Genomic DNA, 12,468 nt, shown 5'->3' on the forward strand with positions numbered 1-12,468 from the left:
CATCATCAGCAAACAACTGAAGATTCCTAGTCAGTACAGTCGATATGAAATATCATTAACAAATAAGTTAAACAGCAGGGATTCAAGAATAGACTTCTAGGAAACACCACTGGTTGCCCTCCATTTTTTGAGGGTAACCTGCTATCATACACAACTTTCTGATATCATTTAGAGAACTAATCTTCGGTCCATATAATCAATATACTATCCACTCCTATCCTCTGCAGCTTGTATACCAGCCTATCATGAGTATCAAAAGCGTTTTCCAACTCCAAGAATATCACTATCTAGAAATCTCCCTTATCTATTACACTCATTATCTTATCATAAAGTGCAAGTGGATTGCTAAAACAAGATCTGCATTTTACAAAGCAGTGCTGAGCATCATGAAGAATCCTATGTCCATCAACCCAATTTTGTATTCTATTCCTAACCAACCTCTTTAATATCTTCACTACAACTGCAAATATACAGATTGGTCTATAAATGGAAAGTTTGTCCTAAAATCATGCTTGTGGAGTGGTACTATTTTGCCTTCCTTCCATGCCTTAGGAACCTTTACCACTACAAGATTTCATAAAATAACCAGCTTACTCATTTGCACATTCCTTAAAAATTATTATTATTGTAATAAAAATAATTAACACTGAGTTTATTGGTAATAAGGATTTGATATTACTAATTTCAGCACATAAATGTAAATAAGCAATAAGCTTTGATTATGAATCAAAGCTTCTTGTTTATTTATACAGTCATCCCTCGACTTACGTCTGGGTTCCGTTCCATCCAGCAGGACGTAAGTCGATACATTAAATCAACAGAGTTATAGGGGTTAGGGACTTAACCGTAATAAGCATACTGTCATTTTGATTTTTAAACCTTATTATAAAACTGTACTGTGTGTTACTGCCACCATAAAACAGGAGAATAATCACCCAAATCTTCCTCCACAATCACATCTTTATTACCTTCCTTGTGTGAACATTCAGCCTGTGGGTCTTCTGGTGTAACCTTTGTTTTTTGATGAAAATGTTCAATGAGTTTTGCTTATTTCTCTTCGTCTTTTCATCATAAATTTGTTTACAGCAAGCAAATGCATCATTTACTTTCGTTTCTACTAATAAGTAGTGTTCAACATTGGGGTCCATGTTTTCAGCCATTTTGAGAACATCGCTAACTGCATAGAACATTTCTGCAAGACTACTTCAACACTACTTCATTGATCCATCAGTTGGATCAATGAAGTAATGTTTGGAAGGAGAAACATGACCTTGAACTTGATGATGGTCACCCGCTATAAGACGTATGACCTGGAACATTATCTAGAATTAATAAAATTTTAAATTCTACATTTTCTTTCACACAATAGCTTTCCATTTCACTTGCATAACAGGTTAATTAAGGCATCGTCAAACAATTTTTGAGTTATCCACGACTTCTTATTGCTCCGATAATGAACTGGAAGAATATGCTTCCTAATGTTTTTGAAGTCTCGTTAATTCTCACTGTGCTATTTCGCAAATCGTACTTACTGGGTGCGAAATTTAAGGATGTAAGTGAGAGTATTAGAGTGCAAAAACAGAGGGTGAAAGAATTGATAATTGTGGTGGGTACGAATGAATTGAAAGGTGATAAATTTTTTATGAGAGAGGACTTGAAAGTACTGTTAAAGGTAGCGAAAGAAAAGAGTGACAGAGTTAGAATGGTTAGTCTGTTGCCGCGGTATGACAGAGAGGAGTTTAGGAGGAGGGCCATAATCGCAAATGACATTATGCGTAGGTTATGCAGATTGTGTGGTGTGGAATTCGTGGACGTGTGGAATGAGTTTGAAGGGCGAAAGGACTTATACAAGATGGATGACCTGCATTTGAATGGACTTGGTGTGTGGAGACTGGAAAGAGTGTTGCTGAATGAAGTGAAAATGGATGTTCAAAACCAGGGAAACTAGAACTACCAAGGAGGGGGGGGGGAATGGATATGCAGACATCAGTGAGACAGATGAGTGTAAGAATGTATATAATGTACCCGAGCCAGCACTAAGGACAAAAAATGGGAATGGGTCATTTAAAATAATGCATCAATATAGGGGTGGGACTAAGGGATCACTGCATTTCATGTATTCTAATGCCAGGAGTATTAGGAACAAGAAGAAAGAATTTTTGGCCTTGATTTGCTCTTCCTGGCCACAGGTTATTGGCATTAGTGAAACATGGCTGATGGAAGATGATATAGTTAGTGGGATAGAATGTGTAGGTTATAGTATGTTTAGGAGGGACAGAGAGAATAAAATGGGGGGAGGGGTATTATTGATGATAGCTGATGAACTGCAGCCAAGGAGAATTGAAGTTGTATCGCAGGATAGTGAAAGGAGCTCATTTGAGGCTATTTGTGTGAGATTGAGACTGGCAGAATAAAATATACAGTTGGGTGCTGCTATAGACCAGGTGATGGAATAGATGGTGGAGATAGTATGCATAGGGAAATTGATGAAATGAGTGGAAGGAGGGTAATTATTATGGGGGATTTCAACTATGGTAACATTGATTGGAAGGAGGAGAGGACACATGTGAGGAAGGAAAAGGATTTTATTCAATTATTAAGGGATAACTATCTGAGACAGCATGTAATTGAAAATACTAGGGGTGTGAGAGTGCTTGACCTGGTAATAGCATCTGAGAATTTGACTGTAATGAATATGACCATGTTGCCACCTATTGGTGAGAGAGTGATCATAAGGTCTTGACCTGGGAGGTGGCTAAAGGTGTGAAATTTTCGATTAAGACAGGGTATATGTGGAATTACCGTGCTGGCAAGTATGACAAGCTTAGGAGATTGCTTGGATCAGTGCCATGGCATGTACAACTGCAAGGGCTGGACGTCGATAGAGCATGGGAAGTGGTCAAGGAGCATTTACAGGAGGTTATGGCTGATTGTATACCTTGGGTCCGAATAGTAAAACAAGTAGGGGTTAAATGGATGAATAACACCATTAAGCTTGAGCTGCAAAAAAAGAAACAACCGTGGAGGGAATTTAAAGAAACGGGTGACCTGCAGGCACACGAACGGTATAAAGTGCAGGCCAGAAAGGTAACGAGTGTGGTAAAAAAAGCAAAAGCGGATTATGAAAGGAAACTAGTTTTGCAAGCAAAAGAGAATTACAAACAGTTCTTTCAATATGCTGCAAGCAAGGAAAAAACTGTACACGGCAAAATGATTTTAAGGAATGACGATGGTAAGGAGGTCACTGAATCAGTCGATATAGTGGAGTTACTGAGCGCGCACTTTGCAAAAGCATATCATCCAGGTGGTGACATTGAAAAAATGAAGGAACCATTAGTTTATACGGGAATAGTGATGAATGAAGTGGAGGTGACTAGTCTATTACAGAACCTTAATGTGAACACATCTGTGGGATTGGATGGTATACCGGCACGGGTCTTGCGTGAAGCGGCTAAGGAATTATCAGTGCCCTTGACCATGTTGTTTAATCTGAGTCTCAGGTCTGGTTTAATCCCGAAGGTGTGGAAAGAGGGGAAAATAGTTTCACTGCATAAAGGAGGATCCAAGACTATGGTTGTAAATTACCGACCAATCAGCATATCAGGAGTCGTTGTCAAGGTCTTGGAGAAAGTAGTCAAGGGAAAAATACAGGAATGGATTGATGAAAATGAGATACTGTACAGGGGACAGCATGGCTTTGTGAAAGGTAGATCATGCTTTAGTAACTTGCTCAAGTTTTATAACAAGGTGACGGCTGAACTGGATAAGGGAAATGGGTTTACAGTGATACTGCTGGACCTGGCAAAGGCGTTTGACAGGATACCACATGGAATATTAATCCGTAAACTACAACATATGGGAATGGATATAGGGTTGGTGAGATGGATAGGTGGTTGGTTGATGGAGAGATATCAAAGAGTAGTTTATTCAGGAGTAGAGTCCAAAAGATGACCTGTGACTAGTGGTGTGCCGCAGGGTTCTGTTCTTGGACCACTGCTGTTTAATCTGTTCATTAACGATATAGGGAAGGATCTAAGTGGAACAATTCATTTGTTCGCTGATGATGCAAAGTTGGGTAGGGCAATAGTGAATGCAGAAGATGTCAAAGTCTTGCAGGATGACTTAAATAGATTGGAGTTCTGAGCTAAGGAGAATGGATGTCAATTTAATGTGACAAAATGTAAGGTTATGCATTTTGGGGTGAAAAGATTAGCAGCAGTATACCACATTGGTGGAACTGTACTCCAAGAGGATGAGGCCAGGGACTTGGGAGTGTTGGTGGATAGGGAGATGAAGTTTAGGGGGCACATTGCAAAAGTAGCTAAATCAGCTCATCAACTCACTTGGTTGTTGAAAAATACCTTGATGAGCAGAGACAAGCAAGTTATTGTACCTCTGTACCGAAGGCGAGTGACTAAGATGATAACAGGTCTATGGAATGAACCATATGAGAACATGTTGAAGATTTGTGGGTTGCAGAAACTAGTTGATAGGTGGAAGAGGGGAGATATGATTGAGACATTCAAATTGCTAAAGGGATTCTATAGGATTAATTCAGAGGATATTTTTGAGATCAGGACTGGTAGTGGGAGAACTAGGGGACACCTATGGAAGCTGGGCAAGAGTGTGGTTAGCAGGGGTGTTAGAGCTGGGTTCTTTACTTTTAGAGTGGTAAATGAGTGGAATAAGCTGCCAGAGTCTGTTGTGGGTGCTATGACGGTTAACGAGTTCAAGGCAAGGTATGATAGATACTGTGAGAATGTAATCGCATAGTTGTGTGGACATGATGTTTAGGGCCTCCCTCGATGAGTCTAAGGACTCCTGGAGTCGCCCGAAATAATAATAATAATAAAAAACTCTGCTTGAATCTCGAATGAATCAACCGGAAGAAGCGTTGAATTCGAAGTTGCAATCGGGCACTGCTTTCTCTTTCAACATGTTAAAGAGACTTAGTACCTTAGTGGTTATAGTCATAGTGCTAAGGAGTATGGTTTTTTTTTTTCAGGTCCTCTATCTGTGATGCAAGTAGCTTTTCTATATTTTGCAATTTCTTTTCAAGATCAATTGCTTGCCTCTTTTTCTGTGATTCTTCACTAGGTTTTTTTGATTGTGCATGTAGGGTGCCATGTTTCACAAAACATCCCTAAATATTTAAAGATAAATACACAAATAACCCATTTCTCAAACAGAAAATCAATAGACGAACTGCAGAAGATACATTCCGACTGCCAAAGGAGGTTGGTGCTGAAAGTGCTGTAGCCAATGTATATGCATTACTTTACGCTTGCTTGCATCTTGCTCAAAAGTATAGCCGAAAATGTTATTTATTCCCGTATGGGATCGTGGACATATCTTCAAAAGGTCGTAACTCGAACGGACATAAGTCGAGGGATGACTGTATTTGTATATTCATCCAAACCCAGATGAAGCCACCAGTTTACATGCCGAAACTAGTAGTATCAAATCTTTATGACCAATAAACCAGTGTTAGTTATTTTTATTACATTAGTTTTGTGGTCGAAAATAACATACTTATTATTATTATTAATATTGCACTCATTCAATTGTCCACATATTTATCATAGTGAATCTTAAAATCCTTAACACTCCTTGCATTAACAATATATTCTGGCAATGTGTTTCATTCACTGACAATTCTGTATGTAAAAATTCCACTCCTCATGCTCCTCTTCACCACACTCTTACATAACTTCCAGGGATGACCTCTCATTTTCCCCTCTTTCCCTTTACTAATTTTATGATCTCATCTGGATTAATCTGATAAAATCCTCTCATTAACTGAAATGTCTCTATCATATCACTTCCTACTGACCAAACTCTGCAATCCACATTTTTTCAACCTCTCTCCATAGCCAGCAGTTCAAAGTCCTGATATTGCCTTAGTCACTTACTTCTGAACCCTCTCCAATGTCTCCACATCACACTGAAAACCAAGTGACCAGATTTGAGCGCAGTAGTCCAAGTGTGGTCTGACCAGTGCTTTATACAGTGGCACAGCCACTTCCTTATCCCTACATGTTAAGTACTTCTTATCATAGCAGCACTATGATGTGCAGCCTTTGCAACATTAGCAATATGCTCTCTAAACTTCAGTATATTGTCACCCATCGCTCCCCAAATCTCTAATCTCATCCGCTTCCTGCAGTATGGTATTGTTGATATAGTACACAGCCTAATAGTTCTGCACTCCAAAATGCAAACCTTGCACTTATTGATATTAAAACTACAACCCCACAATACATGGTGATATGTCATCCCATGGCCTTATTAACATCTAACCTAATTGACACCTGATACAGCACCAATTCTTTCGAGGCAGGTATGAGGAGAATTCTCTAATTCTCCTAATACTTGCTTCTCTTCTATATGTTGTACAGTATCACTTGAAGTGCTCATTATGCTCATTAAATAATTCCACTACATCCTTTGGAATGGTCACTTGGCTACCATAACTAAATACCAATGTCAATATGCCATCACTATTTGTTTCAATACTTTTTTTTTTTTAATTGAAATTTTTAGGTGAAAATTCTATGCTAATAAAGTATATTTACTTGAGTTTTCCTCCAGTGTTACAATTATATTAAATGTGCCATAATTATTCTTCCTCTTGCTTGCCATATAGTGGAACAATTCTCTTGAATTAGTAATATGAGATTTTTTTTGTGTGTGTGCTCATTAAGAATAATAGTATACTGAATGAATTTTATCAGTTTTTTTTATTTCATTTACTATATCTGTCATCTTTTATAATGGAAAGCTGGGTTTGTGTACATTAAGAAGGTTGTATAGGTGAGGATGGTTAAGAATAGTAGAGTTTTAATTTCTTAGTGACATTATATCAGAAATCACTGTTTTTTAAGTTTCAGCAATATTTTTTTAATATGAATTACACTCATGTCACCGTGATGGAGAAATATAGGGAGATGCAGGCGGAGCTACATATGGTGTTTATAGACCTGGAAAAGGCATACGACAGCGTGGCCAGACAGAAGGTATGGAGGTGTATGATGAAGAAAGGGAGTGTCGGAAAAGTACGTGAGGTTGGTGAAGGAGATGTATGAGGGAGTGAAAATTCAGGTCAGGTCTAGTGTCGGCATGACAGAGGGGGGTTCCCTATTGTCGTAGGGCTCCATCAGGCATCAACTCTGAGCCCCTACCTCTTTGATCTGGTCATGGATGTACTAGTGGAGGACGTCAAGAAGGAGGTGCCAGGGAGCATGATGTTTGCCGATGGTATTGTTCACTGCGAATCATCCTGAGAGAAGCTTGAAAAGACCCTGGAAGAGTGGAGAAAGGTATTGGAGGAGAGAGGCATGAAAATTAACCGGGTAAAGACCGAATATATGTCAATGGGGAGTGATGAGGATATGATCATATGACTCCAGGGTGAAAGGTTAACTTCAGGGAAGAAATTCAAGTACCTTGGGTCGGCTGTCGAGAGGAAATACAGCACCGAATAACATGCAGCTTGATGAACTGGAGGAAGATGAGCAGGGTCCTATCCTGTGCGACAAGAGAGTGAGTTGTAAGATGAAAGGAAAGCTGTATAAGATGGTGGTGAGGCCGATGATGCTCCATGGTGTGGAGACATGGCCTATAACAAAGGCACAGGAGAGGAAGATGGAGGTGGTGGAGATGCGAATGTTGAGATGGATGAGTGGTGTGACAAAGAAGGACAGGATAAGGAATGACTACATCAGAGGGATGACCAAGGTGGGACCGATCGGTAAGAAGGTACAAGAAAGCAGGCTGGGGTGGTTCGGTCATGTAGAGAGAAGGAATGAGGAGTATGTTGGTAAACAAGTGGAGCGTATGGAGGTAGAGGGAAGGAGGAAAAGAGGCAGGCCCAAACTCAGATGGAGGGATAAGGTGGCAGAGGATCTTAGGGAGAAAGGATGGAATTGGGAAGATGCCCTGGACCAGAGAATCTGGAAGAAGATTAAAGATGGGAATGCCGCCCATGTTTAACACAGGATAAGGCATAGCGAAAGAAGAAGAAGAAGACACTCATGTCACCATAAATTAGTTACTGCAAATAGGCTGAGTTGGATAATCCAGAGGTACTGCTCTAGAAACTGAAAGTGGACTTTTTTTTAAGAAACAGTAGTGAAGGGTTTCACACCATGTGATGACAATAATGCACCTCTAATGGGTGGAAGATGACCATCACCTACTTGTCTAAAATCTAGGTTTAAAGCAGAGAGGAAATAACAGGAAGGACAGGTGGGAAAGATAATTGCCCCTCAATATTACTACAAAATATAACAAAATATAATATTTTCATTCAAAATTAAGTGGATATTGAATACCACATTATTTCTTAGCCGAATAAGAAACTCAATGATAGGAAATCTAATCTAAGAGTTTCGGCTTTGAGTTTCTTATTTGGCCAAGAAATAATGTGGTATTCAATATCCACTTAATTTTGAATAATTTTACTTCGCCGAAGTGAAGCCTATTGGCTCTTATTTCAGTAATAATATTTTCAACTTTATAATTTACAGTAATCTGACATCAAAAACCATAATGTGGAAGGCATTGCTCTCTCTCTCTCTCTCTCTCCTCCAAAACAAGGTTAGAACTATCATTATTATTAATATAAAATGTAAAATTGATTGCTGAAGTGTTGTGATTGCATGATTTCAACCTGATGATGTTAATTATAAGCAACATATTGTGGGGAATAAATTTTCTTTCAAGTTGGATGAGAATTTTTTTTTTCCCTGAAAATTTCAGTAATCATTATATTCTTCTTCCTTTTGTCTGTTAATCCATCCACATTAACTCAAGTGTCTAAGAACAATCATTCTTATGCTGTCTTTGATAATGTCTTCCAGCAGACAGTACAGTAATTTTCATTGTTAAGCCATTCCTAAGTTTAGGAATGCTAAAACTTCTTTTTGCCTCATTATGATTCTATTTTAATGGTTGAATAATTTCAAATGATAATAGTAATATTTTTTCCTGTAATTGTATCATTTTTATTGTGCAAAATTATATAATTAGTTTTTTATGGCATGATGGAATTTAATGAACTTTGGTATACAGGATCGCTTGAAATTTATCAAGTTGTTTCAGTTGATCATTTTAATAGCAAAAAAATAGGCAAAACAAAATTGTCCATATTATATGCAGAAAGTGAACCCACATTCAGTTGTGATAATGAGTACTCTATACAAGAATGCAATTACAAAGAATACTTTATTTTTTTTATGATAATCCCACCTATGCAAGGTTGAGTTTTGAGTAATGTACACTAGTACCATGGATGGGATAAGAGTGAGATAATCTCAAAATCCTGTGCTCTTAGCACAAACATACTCTCTCAAGCTCCTTTGGACATCTGTGGTAAGACCATGCCGTGGTCTCACCCTGCAGTGAAAATCGTATAAATCTGAAAGTCATATAAATGACTTTTGCATTTGTACTTCTGTGCATATCTATATATATATTTTATGATACTGCATTTAAATTACCTATCCACAGTATTAGCATACTATAGGTTGGCTAACCTCTCGTGGATGGGTTTCCCATAAAAAAAACAACAACAACAAAAAAAAAAAAAGATGGTTATGATTGGTTTGTTTAAGCATCTGATCAAACTTGATTTACAGAATTTTCCGAAATACAGTAGAAGTAAAACTGATGGTAATTGCAATAAAAATTTATTACACTTGTATGTGCTACACCAGTTAATTAGTGAAAACAAACAAACAAAAAAAAGCAATGTGCCACCTGACAATTTATTAGCACTCTGGAGAAAGTACAGAGGTGACAAACATTAACTACACATAAGCTGAGCTGGAACAACTGCATTTTGGAAAATGTGAAATATTTCATTGCTACTGAGTAGCTTTTACCAAACAACACATCAATATCCATATCCACATCAGGGTACTGATAAGTAAGCAAAAACTAGAAATTTAATTTATCCAATACTTCCTTGCAAATGAAGTGGAGTAGAAAAATACAGTTACTACCTTCTGAGCATGAATTACAAAAAAGAAACTAATATCACAAAGTGCTCCATTCACTGTGACACACCACAACAAGCATAGATTAAGGCTGAACGCAGCACTTTTAAAAAAGATATATATATATAGATAACTGGTCCTTGGAAATGATAAAGTACGGCACTTTTCAGACTGACTTTGTAAGTCCACAAGACTTAATATGCTGTAAGCCACAGACTATACTAGACCACCTAACAAAATAATAATAATAATGATAATGATAAAAGAAGAAATGGGGATTTAATATAGAAAATTTTAGTAGATATGCATTTTTGGACAAAGATGGAGGAAGCCACAAGCCCTATTGTTGTGGGTAGGCAGTGGAAAAAAAAATTAGAGGAAATCTGCAAGACTAGATAACTATGTCCAGGGGTAACAAAGCATGGCCACTGGTAGTCAGAGGGGAACAGAGTCAGACTGGCAGTGAGGAAGAACGTGCTGGTCCTCTACCCAGAAGATGCTGTGACAATTTCTTCAGGATGGGACTTGTTCTGGCGTACTTCTTCAATGTGACGTTCCTACAAAAAAATAAAAACATTTGCATTAGATTTATTTATTTTATTTTCTGATAAAAATAATGATCTTTTGAAATTAAGCAAATTATCAAAGAACAATCAAAAGCACAAAAGATGACCTGCTTATTAAGAATATATACTACAGAAACAGCAGATTTGCATCAAAATAGAATTGTTTGTGGCATGCAATAACTTTACTAAACCTTTATAGACAAGTGAAGAATCATATTTAAGTAATGTAAAATAACATTTTTTTGAGAGAAAAACCTTAGATATCTGAGAGATAGATAAAAAAAAAAATTCTGTCTAAATAAGACAGGTGGTAAATGAATCAGTGAAGGGATTAAGCATGAAATCTGGAAGAAGAAGGGCAATGTGAAGGTAGATGAATAATGGTAATAATTATTTGCACAAAGAATATAAAGATAAAGCCAGGAAGGTGACTCAGTTGGTAAGAACAGCATAAATGCAGTATGAGCAGTAATTAGCAAATCAAGTCAAAAAAAATCTTAGGGAACTTTTTTGATATGTGGCAATTAAAATTAAGAATGATTATGACAAGATGATGTTATTGGATAAAACTGGTAAATTGGTAACTGCTGCAGAAAACATAGTCAGGGTGTTTTGTCCTCAGTGTGAAATTATGAGAAGCTAAAGTGTAGAGGAAATGTGAAAAGACAATGCTAAGCAAGTAAGAGTTATATGAGAAGCTAAGTAAGCTTAGTGTCAATAAGGCAATAGGATTTGATGACATATCACCACGAGTCTTAAGAGAATGTCCCACAGTTTAATGTCAGCCTTAGCTTATTTGTTCAATAAGAATCTTGCAACAGCACAAGTCCCAAAGGAGTGAAAGGAAGTTAAAATTGTTCCACTTCACAAAAGGCTAAGGCTAAAAATTATAAACTGATCTGACTATCTGGAGTTGTGGTTAAGGTGTTGAAGAGATTGGTGAGAGCTGGGATACAGAAGTGGGTTGATAATAGGAGTATTGTCTGTGATTGTCAGCATAGATTTGTTAAAGTTAGGTAATGTTTTACCAACTTAATTATTTATTATACCAAGGTAGTGAATGTATTAGACAAGGGAGATGCATATACAGTGGTATACTTAGATTTCGCAAAGGCTTTTGATAGATTGTTACACAACAAGTTGGTAACTAAATCGGAGCAGATGGGAGTGGTCGCTAGATTAGTGAGTTGGATAGGTGACTGGCTGTCAGATAGGTATCAGCAAGTTGTGCATGGAGGTGCAGTATCCCAAAATTGGAAAGTCACTAGTGGTGTGCTACAGGTGTCTGTTTTGGAGCCATTGTTGTTTAACTTGTATGTTAATGATATTGGGATGAGTTTAACTGGAGATATACAAATGTTTGCAGATAATGCACAACTGGGGAGAATGATGCCTTACCAGATATTGTAGCCTTACTGGAGAACATGAATAGATTGTATGAGTAGGCAAGTGAGTGGAACTGTTAATTCAAAGAGGGTTCTAAAATTTGGTAGGAAACGATCGGATGTAAAGTATACTCTTGGTGGGGAAATTTTCAAGGAGGTTGAGGAGGAGGAATGGCATGGAATAGCATGATTGAGATTTCAGTCCATAATCCCACTGGTTCCCCTTTTCTAACTTCATAGACTAAGCTGGAGGGGAAGCAGAATTGCTTGTTGCCAGTACTGATCTAACACACATCATCCACCAACTCTGAAATACCAGATAATTGTTATCATTCTTCCAACACCCTAGACTTTTTATTAACCACCTTTCTTTTAAATATACTGTTGATGTTAACTCTCCTCTTGACAACTGCAATCACACCCATGTTTATGTTTCTTTTTCCAGCCATTCTCAGTCTTGAATGGTGCCACTTAGAATGACCTTTGCAGATTTCTGTGCCTCTTTTCCATGAGTTGATT

The 12,468-nt window shown here is 37.6% G+C and overlaps 1 protein-coding gene and 1 long non-coding RNA gene across 3 annotated transcripts in view; one reads left to right on the top strand and one right to left on the bottom strand.

The window, feature by feature from the left end:
* The window catches only part of LOC150095220 (uncharacterized), a 92,222-nt gene that overhangs the window by 7,299 nt on the left and 72,455 nt on the right, over positions 1 to 12,468 (top strand). The window lies entirely within an intron of this gene.
* LOC150095221 (stathmin-like) overlaps positions 9,749 to 12,468 on the bottom strand; it is a 90,466-nt gene continuing 87,746 nt past the window's right edge. For both annotated transcript variants that reach the window (XM_090410143.1, XM_090410142.1), the window contains one exon: positions 9,749 to 10,555. In XM_090410143.1, the coding sequence (XP_090266269.1) occupies positions 10,484 to 10,555 (72 nt within the window). In that variant the 3' untranslated portion in view covers positions 9,749 to 10,483. The remainder of the gene's footprint in view (positions 10,556 to 12,468) is intronic.

This window comes from Typopeltis vanoorti, chromosome 20, assembly GCF_054136105.1.
Source record: "Typopeltis vanoorti isolate ZY-2024b chromosome 20, IOZ_Tvanoo_1.0, whole genome shotgun sequence".
Lineage (NCBI taxonomy): Eukaryota > Metazoa > Arthropoda > Arachnida > Uropygi > Thelyphonidae > Typopeltis > Typopeltis vanoorti.